At 37.8% G+C, this 23,041-nt stretch overlaps 1 protein-coding gene across 5 annotated transcripts in view; it reads left to right on the plus strand.

Moving 5' to 3' along the window:
- KHDRBS2 (KH RNA binding domain containing, signal transduction associated 2) overlaps positions 1-23,041 on the plus strand; it is a 333,052-nt gene that overhangs the window by 234,047 nt on the left and 75,964 nt on the right. Inside the window, exons 7-8 of one of the 5 annotated variants that reach the window (XM_021392694.1) lie at positions 602-667; positions 2,207-2,292. The exons of 2 other annotated variants lie outside the window; for them this stretch is intronic. In XM_021392694.1, coding sequence (XP_021248369.1) covers positions 602-664 — 63 coding nt within the window. In that variant the 3' untranslated portion in view covers positions 665-667; positions 2,207-2,292. Of the gene's footprint in view, positions 1-601; positions 668-1,213; positions 1,369-2,206; positions 3,303-23,041 lie in introns of those variants that run through there. 2 more of the 5 variants (XM_021392695.1, XM_021392692.1) reach the window with 2 other exon arrangements.

Raw genomic sequence — 23,041 nt, forward strand, 5'->3', positions numbered from 1 at the left:
CTGTACATGTTTTAGTGTTATACATGATGTTAATACAATTGTAACATAATAAATATTTATATTTGTTGTAACGAAATCTAAGTGAAGGGCATCTCTCAACTGATCATCCAGCTTTCATATGGTCCTTAAATATTCATAGTGTATGCTGTTATATTCATAAGATCCTACATTAAAAATATATGGAATATTCTCCATAGATACAGAATTCTTCTGTGTGGTGCAGTGCACCATCTGATCATTAAACAGTGCAATTGTTCAGGAGCCTGTAGCCAAAAGTACTTGTCTACTATAATTTGGATATGCCCCAGTTCATCATTTGACTATTTGTGTGATACAGAGCAGTTTTGGTAGGTACAAAATGATTCTGTAAGCATTTTCTGGCTAAATTTGTTTGTGTGCTGCATCTCTACCTATGTTTTTCTTTTTATGACAGGTTGCAAAGATAAGTTATAGGCTTGTATTTTGTGCAAATTTATACAAGTGTAGAGGATTGCTATTAAAGAACTGGGACAAATCCAATTTAATAATACTTGTTGAGAGTTAAGTTACTGTATGAATTCAGTAACAACAGAAGGCTAGGGTTTTTTCTTTCACTTCTCAGGTATCTCAGCCAAATTTAGTCCACCACAGACTAAATAATTTCAGACTGCAAGGTTCATCATAACAGGTGAGTTGCTTAAGAGCCAAGCACATGTGTAAATTCTGTGGTAAGGAGAAAAGCTCAGTGCATGCTGCTATTTCTTGCAGACTGGTAAGCACAGAAACCTCAGATGTGCCAGATGATTATAGAACCCTTTAGTTCTGGTTTTGGGAAAGGCATAAGGTGACAAGATGCTGTGACGCTTAACATTATCACACCAGCCTTGCCTCTAGCATTCCAGTCTTTCTCATGTATACCAGCATAGCCTTTGCAGTAAAAACATATTAGTAACTAATGACTCTTTATTACAGTAGATAAACAGATTTTTCTGTGTATCAGTAAATGTCATGTACAGCTAACAGTACAACTGTTTTGCTTTTATATTTTTTTATCAGAAACTTTCACTTGTAGCTAAAACATGAGCTACGCAGCTTAGGAACCATGATATATGAACTCTTGTATAGGTTGTTCCAAAATGTTTTTTAGTTTTCCTGTACTTTTAAGGGCACCTTTAAAAAGTACTTACAGTTTCAGGAAGCTTTCATCACGGTTCATCTGTTTTCTTCTTTTCAGTTCATCCATGATCTTATCGTCTCACAAAAGAATAACTTGATGTGAAACTGAAGTGATAGCTATTTAGCAGCTGCACTTAGAATCAAAAACAAACATTCCAGAGCACAGTTCTGTTTCAATCTCTGGATGATAGACCTTTTTGCCAGTTGCTTCTATCTGCACACTTAATGCTTACTTGGAATAATTTAAAAAAAAAAAATAATTGTATTTTGTGTAGTAAAAGGCCTTAAAAGTAGTCTTATATCCCTATAACATTTTTTTCCTCAATGTATTCAGTGTATTTGCAACTCTGAATTTCAGTTACACATAGAAAGAAATTAGTTGTGCTAGGTGAATTATCTCATGTATTTGGATCCATAAACTGTTCAGCAGTATGCCTGTTCTTTCCCGGTATTTAAGGAAGGCTCAAATGTATACCTTAGAGTTTCACACACATGGACATACATTTATATATATACACCATGCGTATGTTGGTATAGACAAGGCTGGGTCAAGTTGTGCCATGAATGCTGACCATCTGCAGGTACATGGCAGCAATTTCTTCCCCTTAGGCAGAATGTGAATGTCCCATTATGCAGTAATGCTGGAGGGAGTAGGATTTATAACTCTGCAACTGCCTTAGTATTTCCAGTAAATTGTTGTTTGAGCATAGAGATGCACGCTTACATTCTGATACTTGTATGCATATGTGTTATCTATAACTACAGCACAGAAAAATATGGTACACTTCTTCCAGTGCAGCTGTCTATAATGACTTTATATTGTGCAGAGAACCTCTGTAGCCTGCAGTGTGCATGAGTAACAGTAAGGAACCAGTCTGAAAGATCAGAGAAATACATTTTTTAAGTCACGTGTTTTCTAATTGTGCATTTTTAGTTTATATATATGTAGATAGATAGATTTGCTCTCTCTCTTTAGAGCTGTACTGTAGAAACTTGTTTTTCAGATGTTTTCCCCAGGTCAGTAAGGATTCTCATTCTGCTCTTTTCTTAGCCCAGTCTGGTGCAGCCTAACCACAGGATCAAAACTGTGGCCTTGTCTTTGGAAACTAGTCTGGCAAGAATCTGAAAAGCTGGTGCAGATCAGCCCGAAAAACAGTATTTAACAGTCACCAATTCTTGTTTTGGAAGAAGTAATGAATGATAAATTCTTACTCATCTCCGCGCTGTATGTATAATAGTACGTATAATCTGGCATTATATATTTGAGACAGGAATAATTAAATGAAACTAAACAAAAATAAATTGGTTATCTCTGCTTCCATAAGGTTACATAAAATGGCTAGAACTTAAAATAATATTCTGAGCAGAGTGGTAAACATTTCCTGGGACTCTTAAAAGTTGTAGAAAAAAGATAAAAGCATTAATTTAAAAGAATAATGTCACTTGTATAACCATATGAGCTGAATGGAGTACAATTTATTTATATTTTTTCCACTTTTAATTTCTTTAGAAAAGGTGATATTAAAATGATTGGAGCATTCATTTGAATACCTCTGTCAATAAACACATCAATATCATTCTCAAGTATGTTCATTTTTAAAACAGTTGGATCTGTTATATTTTCTTGAAGCTGCAGAATTACTGTATCTCTCTGAACAACAAAAATGTTGAGAAAATTGGTCTTGTTATGAAATGCAACACCTTAAATTTGATCTAGGGGGCTCTTAGGGAGAGTAGAAATCACTAGGTGAGGGAGGTACAGTATAGTGGCTCGGGGACCATAAAGTGCATGGCTAGAGATGAAAAATGTTCTTTCTCCATACAGACCTGCTTTTTTTTTCCAATGAAATTATGTTTGCCTGCATTTTAATAGCTCCTACAATCATTGTAAGTGCTATTATTCATAGTTGTCTAATAGCTGTCTTCGACTAGCTGCTGTTGTTTTGTAGCTCTTGTTGGTATCGTATAAAAGTGCATGGAGTGTAACATCTGAAATCATCCACAATACTACATCTGATAAGTGAAATGTGATAGGTAAACACTTCTTAGTATCTTAAGTATCTTATGCATATATTAGTATCATGTGGAAAATTCTTTAAAAAAAGATCTTCACTAAACTGGTAATTGTTTTATTCTAGTTTGTGCAATCTGGATAAAAATAAAATACTAAAATCTACAGTTCTGATGAGAAAAATGATTATAAACAAAAAAAGTCAAGGTTGTACAGATCAGGCCGCAGAGGAGAAATAGAGGGGACCCTGTGTTTCATTGCAAGATAAATTTTGTCAAATTTCAGTGTGGACACTAGCTGACAGAAAAAGAAAGGAAAAAAATAAGCAGAGAAACACTGAAACACTAATGTTAACTCTAAACACATCTATCAGATAAGTTAGAAGCCACAAGAATCTGTCATTTTTCACTTTCCTTGAACTGCCCTTTCACTTTTTTTTCAAGCCCACCCTTCACACAGACACACTAAATGAATTAACCAAAAAAAATCCATTCCCACTGAGAATTATTCTAACTGATTTCTGTTGAGGGATATATTATAAGCAGCCATTTTGGAACAAACAGCAGAGTTAGCTTATATGTGCTAAATAAAGCACAGAGCAACAAGAGACACATATATTTCATTCCTTTTTCTTCATTTCACTCATGTTTCCTTTGTTTATTTTCTGAGAAATAAGAAATGTCTCTGCAACTGATTTGTCTTGTTTGCATGTCTGTCACTTTGTGTAGTACTGGAGTATAATTACATACAAGCAAGGTCACTACACCATTTTCTGCTACAGTTAATAACTATGGGACTGAATCAATGTTTACTGTATATACTATTTCTACTTTCATGCAAAATGCCATATGAAAGGGAATGAGAGTGTTTTCCTTCTTCAGCATGTGTAGTTGTATTGGGTTATCCGCTTGTCTAGAGAGCATTGGGAATGAATCTTTTAAGTCCCTAAAGACTGAGGAAAGACTGGTAACAGCTAAAGGTATCTACCTAAGTTTTCCTGTACATCATACAAGAAAGTATACCCATCTTGGATGTCATTAATTACAGTGATTCCTTTGCTTATGCAGGATCCAGAAATTTATGATTGATGTTTTCAATCAAAGAGGTATTTTAAGCCCTTGATTTACTTATGAAAGCAGGATTTAAATTCTAAATTATTGGTATTATTTTTTACTTGGATGTCATTAATTCCTTTTGTAAAAAGCTAGTGGGGAAAAAAATGGTGATTCTAACTGCTAAAAAAATCCTACCTATCTACTTTGAAGAGTCTATCACATCTCTATGAGGAAAGCAGACAACAGTGTGCCAAGGTGGCAATACTGTTTTGATAGCCTCTGATTGAATGGTTGAGATGAAACTCAATTTTGTAAGAAAAGACTCCTAAAAGATCTGTTTTCTTTCTTCAAGACCTAAATCTAGCTGTAGACAGAGTACGTGGTCTTTTTTTTTTATACTGGAGAAAAGGAATTGAAGGAAGAACTAAGCTTTTAGTTCTTTTGTGAAAATACAGACTTATTCGTACTTGATCAAAATTCATATATTTAGGGATTAGTAAGCTAAACAACCCCAACCTTCTCAGCCTTTCTTCATAGGAGAGGTGCTTGGGCACTCAAAATGATGCATTCTGACATAACTTCTGTAAAGAACAATTCTGTTCTGCTGAAAGAACTGGCTTATTCTACACTGTAAGTTTTATCTTTGGAGTCTGTCTTCTTGAACTGTCCTGTGATTTTCTGACATTTTTAGAAAAAGAAAATTAAAAATCCAAGGATATATTCTGCTTTCACACTTGCGGTGTGCCCAGGTAGCCAAGAAGGCCAATGGCATCCTGGACTGCGTAAGTAATAGTGTGGCCAGCAGAACTAGGGAAGAGATTGTCCCCTTCTATGTGGAACTGGTAGAACTGTACCACAAATACTGCGTTCAGTTTTGTGTGCCTCATTACAAGAAGGACACTGAGTTGCTCAAGCATGTGCAGAGAAGAGCAACAAATCTGTTGAAGGGGTAAGAAAACGAGTTAGGAGAAGAGGCTGAAGGAGTTGTTTAATCTGGAGAAGAGGAGGCTGAGGGGAGACCTTGCTGCTCTCTACAAGTACCTAAAAGAAGGCAGAAGCATGAAGGGTATTGGTCTCTTTTCTCTTTTTCTGACAAATGAGAAGCACCAGGGAAACACCAGAGAAAGTAGATTAGATATTACAAAGAATTTCTTCAGGGGGGGAGTGGTCAAACATTGGAACAGGCAGCCCAGGGAGGTGGTGGAGTCCCCATCCATGGAGGTATTAAAAAGACGTGGAGATGGCACTAAGGGATATGGTTTAGTGATGGGACTCAGTAGTTCACGCTGACGGTTGGACTTTCTGATCTTGGTGGACTTTTTTGGCCTAGGTGATTCTCTGATTCTGTGAGCAAGAAATTTATGTAAGGAATTAAGACAACCTCTTAAGTGTTACAATTATGCTAGCAGGTAAATAGAGTGCAAGGGAGAATCTTAGTGTATGCATTTATCTTTTACTGTGCATAGGACAAGTCTGCAATGGAAACTGTAAATTTTAAAATAGCATTTTAGTGTGTGCTAAGCAGGAAAGGAATTTCCACAGTACTGTGATGCAACCTGCCTTTTCAAATGATTTTTGATGTGAACCAGTTAGCAGGCACAGGGCATCTCTGTCAGACAAATTAGGAAATGTAGTAGATTGCCTAAGTATTAGTACAGTCCAGCTGTAATGACCTGATTCATTTTAACTGATATAGTGCTTCTAGGATTTTAGATTAGTAGTTTTGATTTAAATGCTCCTAGAACAAAGCATGAAAAAACAAATTGACTCTTTGGATTAGAGTTGCTTGTCCTTTATAGTCCTTGAGGAGATACAAGTACAAACAGATGTCCAACAAAAACCTTTGTTTAAATTTTAGTAAGCAGCTTGAAAGAGTCAAAGACACAGGAGCTATCCTTTACCAGTCATGAAGAAAAAAGTGCATCATACATAATCTTTCTACTGAGAGGTTTATTGAACACAACATGAATGTAAGGACTATTCCAAAGACTACTGGCCACTGTATGAGTTGACCTTGTGATTTACGGCTGCAATAACGTGCCCAGCATGAATTTCATGACATAACAATCTGTCAGTTCTCACAGCTATAAAATATAAAGTCAGCCCTTAGAGATAACTGAGTCAGCTTTGCAATGATGTTCATTTCAAAACCTTTTCTTAGCTCAATAATGAAATGATGATGTGACTTAAAATGTCATGCTTTAGGTATAAGGCTAACAAGCCTATTAAACTGTAATGCAGATTATAGATATTGTAAGATATTGTAAGTGCTAATCTAGTCCAAAATAGTGTATTGGATCTGTTTCAAAGTACAGCAACAGAAAGTGTCAAAAGTCCATAAGCAACTTAGAAAAGAAATGTGATCTGTCAACCAGGTGATTTTGTGAGTTATTAAGAATACTCACAATAATTTTTAATCAAATGTAGAGAATCAAAGAGTTCCAACTACCTTCAGCTGTGGAGTGCTATGATTTACATGGTTAGTCAAGATTCCATAGTAATTAAGCTAGTGTACGAATGTGAAACAGAAACCTGCATCATTCTTCAAATTGTTTCCATGCATGGTAATAGTTTGTGGTAGCAGAATGCAAACCCTTTATGTCATCAATATGGTGACTGAGGCCCTTACAAGAGTATTTTATAAAACAGATGATTCTCTTATATAAGAGTCTTTTTTTCCATTGAAAGATTAGCATCATTTAAACTAAATTTGTCTGATTTAATAGATTAGCAACTTAGGTATGTTTTAAGAAATCAGTGAGTTTTCCTTGCAGTAAGAGAGCAGGAGAGGAAGTTTGCAATGGCTTCATGTTGGAGCTCACTCTCTAATCTATGACTGATCCCTGAGGAGTTTCTGTCTCAGGAATGGAACAAGCTTTACCTTTTGATTTACAGCAGCAATATCAAGCCCTGCATGAAAGTCATGACATTAGTTGCGTGCTGATGCTAGATGCTGCAAAGCTTTAACTCTTTGTAGAGAGTTCAGTTTAGACTGGGGGGAAGCCTCATGGTGGCCTACAGATCCTCATCGGGAGCAGAGGGGGAACACTGAGCTCTGTTCTCTGGTGACAATGACAGGACTCAAGGAAACAGCATGGAGCTGTGTCAGGGGAGAGTCAGGTTTGGTGTTAGAACAAGGTTCTTCACCAGAGGGTGGTGAGCTTGGAACAGGCTGCCCAGGGCGGTGTCTTAGCTCCAAGCTGCCTGAGTTCAAGGAGCATTTGGACAACACTCAGACATAGGGTTTGATTTGTGGGTGTTCCTGTGTGGAGCCAGGAGCTGAACTCAGTGTTCCTTGTGGGTTCCTTCCAAATCAGGATATTCTATAATTCTATGAAATGTGAGACAAGTATGGTTTTGTTCATGCATTTCTCTTCTTTAAGAGTCTCAACTGGAATGCTAAATGCTAATGTAATTGTCTCAATATCAGATAGTGCTACTTTGAGTCCAGCCAGTTTTCTACAAGTAACCATGCAACTATTCTTAAGACCACTGGAGCTAGATTGCAGTGATGCTACTGTATTTACTCTTTATAGACATGATGGTAGATGGTTTCTGTTTGGCTGTTCTTTCAGCTTAATTGTGAACCAGCTAGTCAAACAATCCCCTCTGTTGTCCATCAAGCCTGTTGTTTTAAGACTAAGTTCCTTTAGCAGAAAATGATGTTACTGGTTATGAATTCTTGTATAAAAGCTCAGAGCACTTGTGGTCTCTTTACTGTCACATACTCTCAGTAAACACTGAAAAATTCTGTGTATTCTCACTCATTCAAACCATATCAGTCTGGCCTTGTCACTGGGTTGTCCAGCCTTCACTCATCATGTGGGTTAGGTCAGCCAAGGTGAAAAAATATCTGTTGGCCTGTTTGGGAGCCAATGTTTCAACAGATAAGAAGCATACATAAAGCCTCTCCTTGTCTGTGAATTTCTGTTTTAGAGATGAAAAGTTGCCATTCTGTAAGCTCTTCTGAAGGGATAAGCAAAGAAGGATGGTGGTATCTTGGCTCTCTATGTTAGAGTGTGTTTCAGTGTTGTTGAGCTCGGGGCTGGGAATGATAAGGTTGAGTCTCTATGGGAGAAGACCAACAGGGCTGACATCCTTGTGAGGGTCTGTTATAGACCACCAAACCAGGATGAAGAGATATATGAGGCATTCTGTGGGCAGAAGTTGCACTATTGCCAGCCCTTGTTCTCATGGGGGACTTCAAATTCCCTGATATGTGCTGGAAATGCAATACTGCACAGAAGAAGCAGTACAGGAGGTTTCTACAGTGCATGGAAGATAAATTCCTGACACAGCTGGTAAGATAACCGACCAGGAGGAGGTGCCCCACTAGACCTACTGTTCTCAGATAAAGAAGGACTGATGGGAGATGTGGAGGTTGGGAGCTGACTTGGGCACAGCGATCACCAAATGATAGAGTTCTCTACTGTTAGTGAAGTCAGGAAGGGAGTCTGCAAAACTGTTACCTTGGACTTCTGAAGGGCTGACTTTGAACTTTTCAGGATATTGGTAAGGAGAATCCCTTGGGAGTCTGTCCTGAAAGGTAAAGGGGTCCAAGAAGGCTGAACACTCCTCAGGAAGGAAATCTTAAAGGCACAGGAGCAAGCTGACTCCTTGTGCTGTAAGATGAGCTGGTGGGGAAGAAGACCAGCACTGATGAACAAGGAACTTTTTCTGAGACTCCAGTAGAAAAAGAGAGTCTACCTCCTGTGAATGAAGGGATAGGCAACTCAGGGAGAGCACAAAGAAGTTACTAGGATATGCAGGGAGAAAATTAGAAAGGCAGAAATCAAGCTTGAATTCAACCTTGCCACTGTAGTAAAGCAGAACAAAAACATTTAAACTTTTTTTTTTTTTTCAAATATATGAGCAGTAAGATGAGGACCAGGGACAGTCTCCATTCTTTACTTGATGTGGAGGGTGATGTGACCACTGAGGATAAAGAAAAGGCTGAGGTTCTCAATACTTTCTTTAAATCTCTCTTTAATAGTCAGACCAATTATCCTCGGGGTACTCTACCCCAACTTGGAAGTCTGGGATGAGGAGCAGAATAAAACACCACAATTCAGATGGAAACGGAGATCTACTACTCCACCTGGACTGCTACAAGTCTATGGGGCCAGATGGGATCCACCTAAAGGTGCTGAGGGAGCTGGCAGAGGTGACTGCCAAGATGCTTTCCACTGTCTATCAGCGTTTCTGTTCAACCAGAGAGGTCCCAGAGTACAAGAGGCTTGCCAATGTGACTCCCGTCTACAAGGGCTCTAAGGAGAATCCAGGGAACTACAGGGCTGTCAGCCTGACCTCAGTGCCACAGAATGTTAGAGAACAGATCATTTTGAGTGAGATCACCTGGCATGTGTGGGACAGCTAGGGGATTAGACTCAGTTGACATGGGTTCATGAAAGTCTGGTCCTGCTTGACTAACCTCATCTCCTATGACTAGGTGATTCACCTGGTGGAAGTGGGAAAGGCAGCTGACATAGTCATCCTAGACTTTAGCAAAGCCTTTGACACTGTCTCCCACAGTATTCTCCTGGAGAAGTTGGCAGCCCATGACCTGGACAAGTAAACTCTTTGTTGGGTAAAGAACTGGACAAGCCCAGAGAGTGGTGACGAATGAAGTTAAATCCAGCTGGCAACCAGCCACGAGTGGTGTTCCCCAAGGGCTGGTAATGGGGCCTGTTCTGTTTAATATCTTTACTGATGATCTGAATGAGGGAACTGAGTGCACCCTCAGGAAGTTTGCAGATGACACCAAGTTGGGAGGAAGTGTTGATCTGCCTGAAGGTAGGAAGGCCCTACAGAGGGATCTGTACAGGCTGTATCTCTGATCTGAGGCCAATGGAATGAAGTTCAACAAGACCAAGTGCCGGATCCTGCACTTTGGTCACAACCCCAGGCAACAACACAAAAATGTCAACAGGCTTGGAGCAGAGTGACTGGAAGACTGTGTTGAGGAAATGGACCTGGGAGTGTTGGTGGATGCTCGGCTGAATGTGAGCCAGAAGTGTGCCCAGGTGACCAAGAAGGCCAATGGAATCGTGGCTTGTATCAGAAATAGTGTTGCCCGCAGGTGCAAGGAGGTGATTTTTCCCTCTGTACTCAGCTCCGGTGAGGCCATGTCTTTAGTACTGTGTTCAGTTTTGGGTTCTTCGCTACAAGAAAGTCATTGAGGCCCTAGAGCATGAAGCTGTTGAGGGGTCTGGAGCACAAGTCTCATGAGGAGTGGCTGAGGGAACTGGGATTGTTTAGTCTGGAGAAGAGAAGGCTCAGGGGAGACCTTATAGCTCTCTACAACTCCCTGAAAGGATGTTATGGTGAGGTGGGGGTCAGCCTCTTCTCCCACATAGCTAGTGGTAGAGTGAGAGGTTATGGCTTTTAGTTGGACCAGGACAGGTTCAGGTTGAATATTAGGAAGAATTTCTTCTCTGAAAGAGTGATCAGGCATTGGAACGGACTGCCTAGGGAGGTGGTTGAGTCACCGTCTCTGGTGATGCTCAAGGAACATGTAGCTGTGTCACTAAGGGACATTGTTTAGTGGGTAATATTGGTGATAGGTGGACAGTTGGGCTATATGATCTTAGAGGTCTTTTCCAACCTTTCTGTGATTATATGATGATATTCTAGATGCATCTGCACACCTACACCTTCTGTGAGTCACATACTCTGCACTTAAAGTTGTTAACATAACGACTATTTAAAAAATATGTTTATATTAAGTGTACAGATTTTCTTGGGGGGAAATAATATGGATAATGAAAAATTTGCACCTGTAATTAATTTGTTTAAAAGACAAAACAGAAACTGACAGAAACACACTTGGCATATTTTCATTGCAGGGTTACTGCTACCATAGAGGTTTTCCTTCAGCATAGATTTTTAACAGCAAAAATGTAAAGGTAGTCTTTGATCCAATTATGTCCAATTAACATTGCTGATTCATGCAACACGCTGTTATCTGGATGATGATCCTCTTCATCTGCTTGGCTTGGATTTATTTTTGATATTGCTGACTTTATTAAAAAGCCATTTCTTCCTGTGAGTGAGACAGAAATTTCAGTAATGTACTAACATTGTTTTAATACTACGCACCCTAACACAACTGTCTTTTCACTCTGTCTGTTTTCATCCAGAAGCTTTTTACTCCGTGTTATAGGTGGTGCTTCTTTCAGCTTATCTGGCTTTTGGTATCTTTGATCTATGGGGAACACAGGACACAAAAGTTTCTTCTGAAGCCTTGGCTTGTGTCTGCAAGTTGTAGTTTGTAGGTAGTATGTCATCACTGTCATAATGAATGTGGTATTAAAAAGCACATTTATCTTGCTGGAAAGCATTTGCTCAGCCAGCTAAGAGATTCTATGGATAGCTCTTTTACCAAAGGAGCTTACTGTGAGAAGAAAAATAGCTTATAAAAACCCCAACAAATAGATCTTTCATATTCCGTTCTCTTGATTACCTATCCAAACTCATAGAATTAATATTATTATCATGCATTATTTACATACAATCAAGTAGAGTAGTCACTACAAACACGCATTAAAGCAAAGTCTTGGCCAGGACATTTACATTCTAGCAGATGACATATGGACCAGTGGTTGAGGGTGGGAAGAGCAAGTAACAGTATGTCATGGTTTTGTGATTTTCGGTTATTGGTATTCCACATCATAACATCGTGTAGTGGATATACCTGGTTCTCAGAAGAGAAGGACTACTACAGTCCCCACGGTACTTTGCTCCTCTGTTACCATTTCCAGCCGGAAGGAAAAGATAAAAGCTCGCAGTATAAAAACTTGCAGATCACGAGACCTCGTCCCTTTTTCCGCCGTCTCTCATCTTGGCAGCACCTCGCTCTCCAGCCATCTTATCGTCGGTAGTAGAGTAAGGCCTACCTTGATTTTGGGACATTCTCTCTCTCTGTATTGGATTTATCAGCTTAAATTGTAATTATATTGTATTATAGTGTGTTGTTTTGCATTCCGATATTTTATTTAGTAACTTAGTTTGTTTCTCCTCAGATTGTTGCCGCTGTTCTTTGCTCTCAGGGCCATCTCCTTACCCTTTTCCCCCTTTCCCTTTTCCCGGGGCGTGGACCTGTGGATCCCCCGTCCCCTTCGTCACGGAACCGGGCCTAACGCCCGTAAACCGTTGACACAGTACACTGCCATTGGTATGTGACAAGGTTCAGACTTAAGGAATTCATTTGTAAAGATAATTGTTGAAATGTTGATACAAAAGAGCCAAGAAATTACAAATATCTTCAAATCAATAAATTCAATTTATGTACATGACTTTAGTTTTTAAGAAGTCTTTCAGGAACTAGCTTTTTAAAAAGTACAACCTCAAGAAATTTGTTCATTAAACTCAGACGAATGTTGTTTTTTTTTCCTGTACTCTAAATTGTGTTTTTGCTTTTAATTAAAAACAAGTCAAGAAGGAAAATGAAGAACTCTTGCTATCCCCTGAGCTTTTATAAACCTCAGAACTAAATTAAACAAAAGCTTTCTGTTGTACTGACAGTCTGAATTATACTCAAGATTGTTAACAAGGAAAACTAGATGCAGTGATATAACACTGATTCTAACTTTAACATCTGAATATTCCCATAGAGTTGTCTTTTCTTTGTCTGAAATATCAAAATTGAAGTTATTCCACAAATTGTTTTTCCCCAATTGTACATCAGCTATATTTAAAAAAAAATACTTCTATATATGAAAATACATAAAAGTGGAGCTTTTGGAGAGGGTACAGAGGAAGGCCACAAAGATGATCCAAGGGCTGGAGCACCTCTCCTATGAAGTAAGGCTGAAGGAACTGGGCCTGTTCAGGCTGGAAAAGAGAAGGCTGTGGAGTGACCTCATTGCGGCCTTCCAGTATTTAAAGGGAGTTTATAAACATGAAGGTAATAAATTTTTTAGAAGGGTAGATAGTGATGGGACAAAGGGGAATGGCTTTAAACTAGAAGAGGGGAGATTTAGATCAGATGTCGGGAAAATTTTTCACAGAGAGAGTGTTGAGGTGCTGGAACAGGTTGCCCAGAGAGGCTGTGGATGCCCCATCGCTGGAGGTGTTTAAGGCCAGGTTGGATGGGACCCTGGGCAATCTGATCTAGTACTTGATCTAGCAGCTGACATCCCTGCCTGTGTCAGAGGAGGTTGGAGCTTTTTGGTCCTTCAGATCCCTTCCAACCAAAAGGTGGTGGTATATTCCTTAGTCACTTTGTGTTTTTGTAATACTGGCAAAGAATAAAGGTCATTTATATGAGAAACCCTAAGAAACGCTTAGTATTCTATATGGACTCATTGTGCAATACCATCAAATCACATTAGATTGCATAAACTTTTCTTCAGTCTAATCAAATGAAAAAAAAAAAAACTACAGGAGCTGTGCTTCAGATTAGTTTCACAATAGCAGTATTTACATCTTGTAAGGGATGACATATGCTGCGAGTGATCTTTTTTCAGCTTTGGGGAAGCGCTGTGTTTTGCTGAGAAAAATATTATTTCCTACAACTGTATAATCCAAGTATTTTAGGAAGTACGCAGTTACAAGAGTATTTCAGACTACTTTTGCATCTGTAGTATTTATACATTGACAATTAAAGTGTTTTGAAAGAGAATCAGTAAGAATAAAATGAACTTCCAGAATACATATTATCATCTAAAATCAGTTTGTTAGACTATATACTGAGTAGGCATTGGTCCAGATTTTTTATCTGGAATTTGAGTTGGTTGAAGTGTACTGAGTTTGATTTAGAAAACAGAACTTGAAGGTAAATTTACAGCAAGAAGAGAATAGAGATATGAGGGATCAATAAAAATAAGATAATAAAGCAGATGATGACAGCAAGCAAAGAAAGCAAGCTTGAGTTTTCGGAGGAAAATGTAAAGATGACCTTACAATAAAAGAGTAAGTTCTAAAAAAAAAAAGACAGGAGCACTTGAAACAGTGGAAGTACATGCCTATGTACGTAAAGAGAGAATATATGCCCAGTTGAGAGAAAGAGAGTGAAGCAACAAAAACAGCTGTGCTTATATTGAGGAGGAAGCACTGCTAATAATGAAAAGAGAAGTAAAGTAATAGACTGGAGGAGGATTGCATGTGAGAATATGGCTATGGATATAGGAAAATAAGAAACAAAAAGACTGAATTCCCTCAGTGCGAAAAGATAAAGGACTTGGCATGTTGGAAGTACATGGTGCAGGATGATAAGTAATGCATGAACAGCACTGATTTTATTTTTGTATCTGATACTTCCTTCTAACTTCCATGTTGTTTGGTACTGTCTTGCACTGTTGTCTTGTCAGTCTAGGTCAGGGGAGGACTTTCCAGCTACTTTACTGCTATTTGCTCTAGTGTCCAGCAGTTCCTCACGTTGTTGTCCCATTAGTTTAACCTCAGGCCAGGGCTGGCCATCTGCCTTAGAATGTATTTATACCTGAATAAGACCGATCAGTTGATCTTGAGGGATGATACCTAGCACGATTCCTCTGAATATGTATCTCTGAAATATATGAAGTTCAGCAGTTTAATCAACTTGATACTGTGCAGAATGTCTCCTAACAGAAAATTCCTTGCAGTATCAGGTTTTATATGACTAAAAGATTGAAGCCATGATCTATTAGGAAGTTGTAGGACTTTCAGTCTTTTCACATTTGTGAAGACCAGCAAAATCCAAAACTGTGTATTTCTCAAAATTGACATGATGTGGGATATTCTGATTCTATGATATAGATTCCTAATGTTAGAAACACAACGAAATACCTCCTCTGGAGATGTACATTTTCTTGGCTGAAAACAGTATTTTGCAGAGGATCTATTCATTCAGATTATTAGCAAATTCATTAAGCCTCAGAAATTTTGGATTATTTTCTTGAAATATTTTAGTAACCCATTTATTTCTTTCTTAAATTCTATCACCAAGTTAATAAAAAAATATACTTGTGACATCATAATTTATAACATTAACATGAATTAAATGCTTGCTTTCTAACTTGTTACCAGGTAAGAGTTTACACTACCCATTCCCTTAAGTCTATTTGGCTATGACTATTTCAAATAGCAAGGTCCAGCTCTTTCTCAAAACTTGCTTATTTAATCAAAAACTGATTTATGTTGGGTTCAAACTGTAATTCCTCTATCTTATAAATCAGTGGGCCTGGCTAAGGAAAGGCTTCTTAAAAATAAATATTTAAAAGTGGCTTAATAAAATAGGCTGACTTTCAGATATTTTCCTCTGATACAAGAAAGTGCAATAATCAGTCTGCTTTCTTCAGTGTTTTGAACCGTGTGAAGGTTGTTGGTGTGATTTGAAAGTATCTGTTGTTGCTTGTTTTTCCACTGTTCTTCAATATCTGAATTCAATTTTGAACTCTCTAGTATGGAAAGCAACTTTCAGAAACTTACTAGATTTAATGGTGTTTTTTATTTATGTATTTTAACATAGTAGCTTGACTGTCATCTGGACTACTTTAGTTTCTGCTATTGACCTATAAACACAAAAATAGAAATGAAGGAGTCTAAAGGATAAAACAAAGCTAGCTTAGAGAGAGCCGAGATATGACAAGGACCGCTAACATCTTTCTCCTTCCTAATCTGTTCTATGAGCTGTGGCCACACAAAAAGCCTCAGGCACATGAGAAAAAATAAAAAGCCCACCTCTGAAATGCTTTAAACAGTTTCCAGTTTTCTTCAGTTCTTGTGTGTGCAATTTATCCCTGTGAGCATCATTTATTTCTCCTACTAGCATCCCCCTACTTTTCAGTTATTTACACCAACCAGCAGTACTAGAAGAAAATGGCATCAGAGAAATATAGGTGTGCATCTATCTGCTGTTCTACTGAGCTTCATGTTAACACTTACTTGCAATACTAAAGATTTTTATCTGAACTTGCAAATCCTATATGTATGTGGCAGCATGTAAAATTTGTATCCTTTGAGTCATTAGGAGATTGTTCTGCATGTGTGAGTCATTTGAAGCCCTGTGACAGTGTTGGAGTGGCACTGCACTAACCTCATCTTACAGAACAGTCACCCTAACACTTTTTACTGACTTCACATTTACTTTTAAAATATCATCTCATCGTATATAGAGGAGGAAATAAATATCCTAGCTTTAAAGAAATCCTTCACAGCAAAGCCCTGTATTTTCCCCTGCAGGAATTAAGGAAGGTAGTGACTCATTCAAAATATGCATGGAAGTGCTTGAAGGTATTCCAGCATTGAAATAATATTGGGCAGTCCACCACATTTCTGGTCAGGTTATAGTAAGTGTTATGCTGATAACGTCAATGTTTTATAAGTATCACTCACTAGAATGTGCTGGAACAAGAACTATCTTTGCTACATATATCATCAATGTTATAGTAATCTGCAAGAGTAAGTCTTGGTGAGTACACTTGTATTATTGCAGAAAAGAGGATTATATTCAGAGTTGGCCCTTGAAGAATTTCAGGAGCAAGCAGCCTGAGGTATTGGTGGCTCTTATTACATCTTTTGTGTAGGTGTAAGAATGAAGGCAAATTTTTTGTTGAAGAGAAGGAACACATAAATGGAGAGAGAATTTTACGGATGCACAAGAAATTAGCTACATTTCAAGTGATTATTTAAACTAGCAGGTGCAGAACAGATGACATTCTTAGTATCATACACATATACTGAATCGTGGCAATAGTAACTGGAGTAATTCCTGACAATGCCTGGCACTGCAGAGGAATCAAATAAGGTTCAGTAACGCATTCCAGCAAATCTGTGAGGCTCTCTGATACATCAGATAGACAGAAGAGAATCCTGGCCAGTAACAACAGAGACCAAAGTCGCACTTTACACTCACAGTTTTTTCTTCTGAAAGATGTCAGATAATGTCAGCTTTTAAAAAGTTTCTTTTAAAATAGGTATGGTTAATATGGTTATATAATAGATTGCCTCAATATTTTTTTCTGGAAATGTGACATCACAATGTAAAGGCCCCAAAATGAATCTTTGCCTTACATGAAATGCCATTTCACAAGTTATCATTAAAATGGTTTCATGTTGTCAATGAAATGTGCCATTTTTCAGGATTACCCAAAAGTTTAACTAATAATGCTGTCACATTATGTTTAATTATAGATAATTTAAATAAGAATGTACAAGGTTGTTAGTTTTCCTTCTCCAGAATATCTGCCTTCTTTCCTTAAGGCCTGTAAGACAATTGGAAAACTTGCAGACTATAGTTTAAATTGCATTTGCAGTCAACTTATTTTTGGCCCTTCATTTTTAAAATCAAGTCCACAAACTGTCAAGTGCTTTTAAATGAAGAACGTGCAAGGAGAAATCCCCACTATTCAAAACAAATCCACTGTACATGCAACAACTTGTTCAAAGCAAGAGGAGATTTACACTGATGTGAGTAAAAGGAGAACGTATTACCTCTGTTAAAATGCACAAATACATGAACAGGGGAATTGTCTTGTCTGACGTCTTGTGTAATCAGAACCACTTTTCTGTGCACTTTTCAAAATATGGACAACATAATTGAACATGCAAGTCTAGAAACAGTCTCAGTAATGCCAGTGACAGATGTAATACCACCACCCTAATTCTACTCAGTGCTCTTACCTCCATACCTCTTCTGCAATCACATTAACTCCTGTAGCCACAGTACCACACTGAGAAATCTCAAGCTCTGCTGGGTATCCACAGTGACTCAAAAATCATTTTCATGGCCATTCAGGACACAAACTGCAATCCTCCAGCTGGTATTTCCTAAGTACAAGGCCTTGCATTTGGCTTTATCACAATATCTGTTGTACAGATGGACACACATTACTGAGAAATCTAACTGCTGCCTGTGAGTTGAGTTTCATGACTCAAAGCCAAGTATCAGTGTTATGGGGTGCCAACCATACATTTTTGTTTGCATATTATATATGAAAAAAAAAGGAATTATTCTGTTTTACTCTGCTGTTACCTGCATGTATGTAATGAAGCTTTTGCAAGAATGAGTTTTGTAGACAGGGTATGTTGTATCCTTGCATTGTGATCAATGGCAAAAGGATTCTCTGTGGTTTAAGAGGAAGTAACATGCTAAACACTGCTTAGGGTTAATTCGAGCAAGGAAGGCATTTTAGCAACAGTTTTAGGCATCAGAGAAGTTAGAAGCATGCAGGTTGAGGGACATTTTTTTGCAGCTTATAGTAAAAGGACAGTTATTTTCCTCTCATAGCACTAAGAATGGAACCATAATGGCTTAGCATTGTTTAAAGCTCATAAACTACAATCATAAATCAGCAAATTAGCTAATGATTGCCTCTGGGAAGTGATACATGATGAAAAACAAATGAGGAAAGGTACTCATGCATTGCACTTTGTAGCTACTGGAAAAATTAAAGTTCTATCTTCATAAAAAGAACTGTTAGAGGGATGTTATGAAGGGTTGTGCCCTGGTAGCAGAACAATTACTGCTCTGAATGAACATGTTTTTTAATAAATGCTATGACAGTAAGTCTGCAATTCTCTGCTAGTGGTTTTAAATGATTCATTCTGTAATTGAGAAGTTATATCTGCAGTGAGACACTAAAGCAGAATATGGCATTTCCAGCCCTTTCTAGAAGTGCTAACCTTGAAAACTAGAAAGATACATAACTAAATAACCAAATAATGTCATACAGTGATGTCTCCATGCCAGCAATTATCAGTGAAGAGACAGTAATGGTAAGAAAGACCCCAGAACTTTCAAAAAATAAATTGGTTTATTGCTATGTTGCATAAAATGGAGTAACAATATAATAGTAACAAAGCAATAACATTTTGAGCTCATGAGCTCATACAGACCAGGCTTCTACTTGCAGTGTACGAGGAGTTCATGAATGTTGCACAGTGATTCTTCAATTCCTGCTCTGCTTGTACTTGGCATCTCTTTATTGTGTTTTTGCTTCTGATTTACATTATTTTCAATGTGAGTTGACTATATTTAATTTTTCATGTTGTGGAAACATCAAAATAAAATTTCTTTTTCCTGTTTAACATCTTCTCAGAGAAATTCTGCAGCTGAGACACCTTGTAGGTTTGTTACATAACGACTCATGACATTCTTTTTCTATTTCTTTGCTTATTGGCTTACAGTACAGCATTCACAGTAATTGAGGGTCTTAAGAAATTTACATGTCTTATGTCTATGTGGGGTGAGTGAGAAAGAGAATATCGGCTCATTCAAGTAAGACCGAGTCCATGTGCACAAAATGGTGTTTCTTTGGCTAAATGTTAAAGATTGGTATTTCTACCATCGATTATTTCTAATTTCTTTTATAACAGAAAATTCCTAATATTTTTTAATGCCTTTGGGAGGTACGACTAGCTCTGTGAAATTCAGAGTAGGCACTTTCATACAGCATATGAAAATCAGTAGGCTAAAACAGGAAGCTCCTTTTAAATCCCATACCTTTCCAGGACTCAAGAGCCATTCTCTGTGACAGTTCTCCTTCATTTTACTGTCCATAACTCTAAATTTAGGTAATATAGCCTCACAAAAGAGTGCCAGGATGTGACATGTTAATCACCCATGGAGACAGCAGGTGGGAGTGAGAACGCACAGGTACTGCAAATGGGGCACGGAAGCCCAGTGGGGTGTCGTATTGCTGTGGTGTTTAAATTCCCATAAACAAGATAGTGTTAGATTTTGGTTTTAATCTAATCAGTGAGGTTATTTTCTTCTTCTTTTTCTTTTTTTTTTTTTTTTGCAAAGAACTCTTTGTGATCTCATATGTAGTATATTTTCTCATTAAAAGAGAAATTGCTGCCTTTTGACATTTTGCTGCAGCAGGCATGCTTTGCAGATATTACATCTGTAACAATTCATAAATACATGAAACCAATCAGTTGTAGTGATCCTAGCTTACCAGTTCTCACTGCTTGTAGTTGTATTGACTTTTACTGAATGTGATAAGATAGAGCAGTGGTAGGGGATTCTTTTCAAATGCAATAAAATTCTGGAGCCTGTTCTCACAGTGTTGTAAATGCGGGGTAGTTCCAGTGAAGGCACTGGTTTTTCACAGCAAAAAAGAGTTGATATTGTTTGTGACATTATCATAAACTGAGTCTTTTTCAGAGGTGAAAACAGTCTTACACTGCGTATTGGTTTTCACAACACTCATCTAGATGAAGTTCCTTGGATATCATTTACAAATAAATAACCAGAACCTATCTTCACAATCACTGCCTCATTTTATTGACTATATATGGTTTCTACAGTTGTTATTATGCATGTAAGTAAATACAGTTCTCTTATGCTTTTATCAGTTGTCTGGCCTACTTCTCAGGAAGGGGAACACTTTTATGTGTTATGGCATGATGTCAGATTGTCCTCAGAAAAACAGCAACTTTTAAGCAGGATTGTCTTGGCAATACATTAATTGACACATGAAGGTAGATAGAGTTATATTCTAGGTCTTAGATATTCTTGGGGTTTTTTGTTTTGTTTTGTTTTTTTATTTTTGTTAATTGTTAGCCATCTTCTGTTGGAAAACTGAGGCCAAATAATTGTTAAACTGTGACCAGTTTTAGCTTTATTTATAAGGTACTTTTTTGGTTAAAAGAGAAATTGCTGGAATTTTAAAATTTAAATAAAATACAACCCTAAAGCTGTAAACTGAGTTAATGTGTAGTGGGATGTAGTAGAGGCCTGAGAGATATGCCATCAGATGTTGCCAGTAATGAAACTAAATCAGAGAAGAAGGAGACAGCCTTACTCTTGCAACACAATAACTCCAGGCCCCATACCAGCTTGAAGGCTGTGGAGCACATTGCTGATCTTGACTGGACTGTCCCACCATACTCACTACATGGTCTGGATTTTGGCGCTTTCTTACTTCCATTAGTTCGGGCTGATGACAGATGGACTGTGTGGGCAACATTTTCCTATCAATTATGCCATCATAGCAGCTGTGAAATAGTGCATCACCTCTGCTGGTACAGAATTTTATGAGAATGTTATGCAGGCTCTTGTTCATCACTGGTGAAAATGCATAACCAGTAGTGGTGACTGCGTTGAAAAACAGTGTTTTGTAGCTGAGAATTTGCTCTATCAAATAGTGTTATTGTGCTTTGTATCTGTTCTAGTTTCTGTGGAAATAAAAAGGAGGTACTACTTTCAGAGCAATTTACATAAAATGGGACTCGGTTTTAAATTCCAAGGAAACTGGTAAAAATAATTTTTTGCAGTCTTCTTCCCCTTCTGTTTTCTGAGAGCAAGTTTCATGTTGGCAAACAGTGCTGAGAAAAGGTTAAATAATTCCGTTTCTTTAGAAAGACTTTGTGTAAGCGTTGATCTCAGCACCTGCATAGCAGGTGATAATATGGTGCTTCCTTATCACTGAACGTGGCAACCTGACAAAGCTATAAGGAGCCTGATATACAAGTGATGTAATCTGAAGATACTTCTTGAAATCATCTAAAAAGCTAATGCTGAGATGAAATGGTAGTTGTGTAGAGGAAGCATTTGTAATGGCTTGGGGGGATTGTCACTGAGATGGCAGTTGGTGCTTGTTCTTGTCTCTGGTGCACCGCTGTTAAGTGGAGGAAACACCATGGAAAGATACAGGACTGCACCTGTACAGGATCTTCAGATATTTGCTGTGTGAATATGCAGCTATGGAAAAATTAGTACTTCCAAAGAACACCGTTGCATCTTGGGGAAAGTGAGTGTGTTGTGTATGTTCACAGTAGATAGGTTACTATTCCTTGATGAAGGGCAAACTCTAGGATGTATGCAGTTTCTGAAGTATTTTCTGAGGTGAATGCAGGCTGTGTTGTATGAGAAGATTTCTAGAATACAGGTGCAATTTCAAACTAAAATGGCTGGTCTTGCACTCATCCATGAAGTAGTTTTTGTTTCAGTAATAGCTGCCTTTACAAGAATCCTGAATTACTAATGTTAGAAGAATACATGCTAGGGTTTAGTTTAATTTGTGTCTGGATGGCATCTTATATTTAGTAACCATGTGCTGTGCAAATAAACAGCCCTTTCACTGATGTGTAACAGTATTAGTGACAACCATTTGTGAATAAAGAGGTAAGAGTTAAAGAATGGAACATATAATATGTAAAAAGAATGTGCCAGAATATATGAATGACACAATATTATCAAAGCTATTTCAAAAGTACATTTAAGAAGCTGCAGCACTGCCTGTCTTAAGAATTTAATCAGAAACCAAAGCTTTGAAAAGAGTCCAAGGACAAAGGCTGTATGTAATATAAAAGTGTCACTCAGGCCAGCAGGCAGTGCTAACAAATTGTCATGTCTTTATCAAATGGTCATCGCTCATTCTAGTGACAGGTAATGACCATGCAAATTGTGGTTGTGTAGATTGGGTAAGATGTTTAATCCAAGCCATTTTATTACACGAATGCCTAGTAAACTTAGAAAATGTTTTAAGGACTGTACTATTCCATTGGAAAAAAAATCAGAAATAAATGCACTGTAAAATAGGATTAATGGAATAAAACTGTGGATTAGCATAAATCCTATTTACCTCTTCTTAATAAGGCATTACAAAGCAAGCAAGGTTTATGTAATAGGATTTAATCTTACTTAATTTCCATTTTTAAGGAAATATCCAGTTGACCCTAACAGATATCATACAAAAGCCAATTTGTGAAATATTCTGTAGGTCTCCAAAGTCTCTCATAATTAAGGATAGTACATAAGCTTAACATAGTTGTGTGCAGGCTCTGAATTATCCATGCTACAACCTCACTCCACAGTTGCCGTGCATGAAAACTGCCACTAAAATCAAAGGGAATTATATTTTTCTTTGAATGTAATTCTCTATTTCCCCTC

The sequence above is a fragment of the Numida meleagris genome, chromosome 3 (assembly GCF_002078875.1).
Source record: "Numida meleagris isolate 19003 breed g44 Domestic line chromosome 3, NumMel1.0, whole genome shotgun sequence".
Classification (NCBI taxonomy): domain Eukaryota; kingdom Metazoa; phylum Chordata; class Aves; order Galliformes; family Numididae; genus Numida; species Numida meleagris.